Raw genomic sequence first — 2,507 nt, forward strand, 5'->3', positions numbered from 1 at the left:
GTGGGTCAATCTATGGGTCAATGTGGGTCAATCTATGGGTCAATGTGGGTCAATCTATGGGGCTGCCCCATAAGTGGCTCAATGTGGGTCAATCTATGGGGCTGCCCCATAGACGCCGCAGTCTGGCTGGGATGACCCGGAAGCGGAAGTTGTTGGACAATGACCCGGAAGCTGAAGATCCCGGAACCGAGAAAGAACCGGAACCGGAATCGGATCAAAGTGACCTGGAACATTATAGGGAGGAAGTGGGGCAGGAACCGGAACCAGGTGGGAACTAAGGTCCTGGAAGGGGAAAGGGACATTAAATGAATGGGAGGGTCCTGGAAGGGTAAAGGGGCATTAAATGAATGGGAGGGTCCTGGAAGGGTAAAGAGTCAATAGAGTGGAATGGGAAGGTCCTGGAAGGGGAAAATGGGCTTTAAATGGGTTATAAGGGTCCTGGAAGGTTAAAGGGGCTTTGGGTTGGGTTGGGAAGGTCCTGGAAGGGGAAAATGGGGCTTTGAATGGGTTGGGAGGGTCCTGGAAGGGGAAAGAACCATGGGGTGAATGGGTTGGGGTGGGTTGGGAAGGTCCTGGAAGGGGAAAATGGGGCTTTGGGGTGGGTTATAAAGGTCCTGGAAGGGGAAAAAGGGGCTTTGAATGGGTTATAAGGGTCCTGGAAGGGGAAAGGGGCTTTGAATGGGTTGGGGTGGGTGGGTTGGGATGGGTTGGGAAGGTCCTGGAAGGGGAAAAAGGGGCTTTGGGGTAGGTTAATTGGGTTAGAAGGGTCCTGGAAGGTTAAAGGGGCATTGGGGTGGTTGGGTTGGGAGGGTCCTGGAAGGGTAAAAGGGCATTGGGGTGGGTTAGTTGGGTTATAAGGGTCCTGGAAGGGGAAAAAGGGGCTTTGAATGGGATGGGAAGGTCCTGGAAGGTCATAGAACTATGGGGTGAATGGGTTGGGTTGGGAAGGTCCTGGAAGGGTAAAGAGTCATTGAGTGGGTTGGGAGGGTCCTGGAAGGGGAAAGGGGCATTGGGAATGAATGGGTTGACTTGGGTTGGAAAGGTCCTGGAAGGTTAAAGGGCTATTGGGGTGGGTTGGGTGGGTCCTGGAAGGGTAAAGGGGCATTGGGTTGGGTTGGGAAGGTCCTGGAAGGGGAAAATGGGGCTTTGAATGGGTTGGGAAGGTCTTGGAAGGGTAAAGAGTCAATAGGGTGAATGGGTTGGGGTGGGAAGGTCCTGGAAGGGGAAAATGGGGCTTTGAATGGAATGGGAGGGTCCTGGAAGGGGAAAAGAACTATTGGGGTAGGTTGGGAAGGTCCTGGAAGGTCATAGAACTATGGGGTGGTTGGGTTGGGTGGGTCCTGGAAGGTTAAAGGGGCTTTGGGTTGCGTTATAAGGGTCCTGGAAGGGTAAAAGGGCTATTGGGGTGGGTTAATTGGGTTATAAAGGTCCTGGAAGGGGAAATAGGGGCTTTAAATGGGATGGGAGGGTCCTGGAAGGGTAAAAAGGGGCATTGGGTTGGGTTGGGAAGGTCCTGGAAGGTTAAAGACCCCCCCCCTCCCCATTCATTCCTTGGCTGTGGATGATGAAGCGAAGCCGTGAGCTCTCCATGATGTGGGTCCAAAGTAAACGCTCTGACACAGACATGGGGGGCTCTGCCCCATAGATTTTGCCCCATAGATTTGGGGCTCTGCCCCATAGATCTGTGGGTTCTGCCCCATAGATTTGGGGCTTCAGACCCATAGATTCAGGGGTTCTGCCCCATAGATTTGGGGTTCTGCCCTATAGATTCAGGGGATTTTGCCCCATAGATCTGGGGGTTCTGCCCCATAGATTGAGGGGTTCTGACCCATAGATTCAGGGGATTCTGCCCCATAGATTTGAGGTTTTTGCCCCATAGATTCAGGGGTTCTGCCCCATAGATTTGAGGTTTTTGCCCCATAGATTCAGGGGATTCTGCCCCATAGATTTGGGGTTCTGCCCCATAGATTTGGAGGTTCTGCCCCATAGATTTGGGGTTTTTGACCCATAGATTCGGGTTTCTGCCCCATAGATCTGTGGGTTTTTTTGCCCCATAGATTGGGGGCTCTGCCCCATAGATCTGGGGCTCCTGCCCCATAGATTTGGGGCTTCAGACCCATAGATTGGGGGGGTTTTGCCCCATAGATTTTGGGGCCCTGCCCCATAGATCTGGAGGTTCTGCCCCATAGATTGGGGGGGTTTTGCCCCATAGATTTTGGGGCCCTGCCCCATAGATTTGGGGGTTCTGCCCCATAGATTTGGAGGTTCTGCCCCATAGATCTGGGGTTTCTACCCCATAGATTTGGGGTTCTACCCCATAGATCTGTGGGTTCTACCCCATAGATTTGGGGTTTTTGCCCCATAGATTCAGGGGATTCTGCCCCATAGATTCAGGGGATTCTGCCCCATAGATTCAGGGGTTTTGCCCCATAGATTTGGGGTTTTTGCCCCATAGATTCGGGGTTCTGCCCCATAGATTCAGGGGATTCTGCCCCATAGATTCAGGG

The 2,507-nt window shown here is 52.9% G+C and overlaps 1 protein-coding gene across 1 annotated transcript in view; it reads left to right on the forward strand.

Annotated features, from left to right (window-relative positions):
- The window catches only part of LOC107307714 (serine/arginine repetitive matrix protein 1-like), a 20,482-nt gene that overhangs the window by 9,329 nt on the left and 8,646 nt on the right, over window positions 1-2,507 (forward strand). Inside the window, exon 4 of the mRNA XM_032441935.1 lies at window positions 113-267. Within this exon, the coding sequence (XP_032297826.1) occupies window positions 113-267 (155 nt within the window). The remainder of the gene's footprint in view (window positions 1-112; window positions 268-2,507) is intronic.

The sequence above is a fragment of the Coturnix japonica genome, unplaced genomic scaffold (assembly GCF_001577835.2).
Source record: "Coturnix japonica isolate 7356 unplaced genomic scaffold, Coturnix japonica 2.1 chrUnrandom803, whole genome shotgun sequence".
Classification (NCBI taxonomy): Eukaryota; Metazoa; Chordata; class Aves; order Galliformes; family Phasianidae; genus Coturnix; species Coturnix japonica.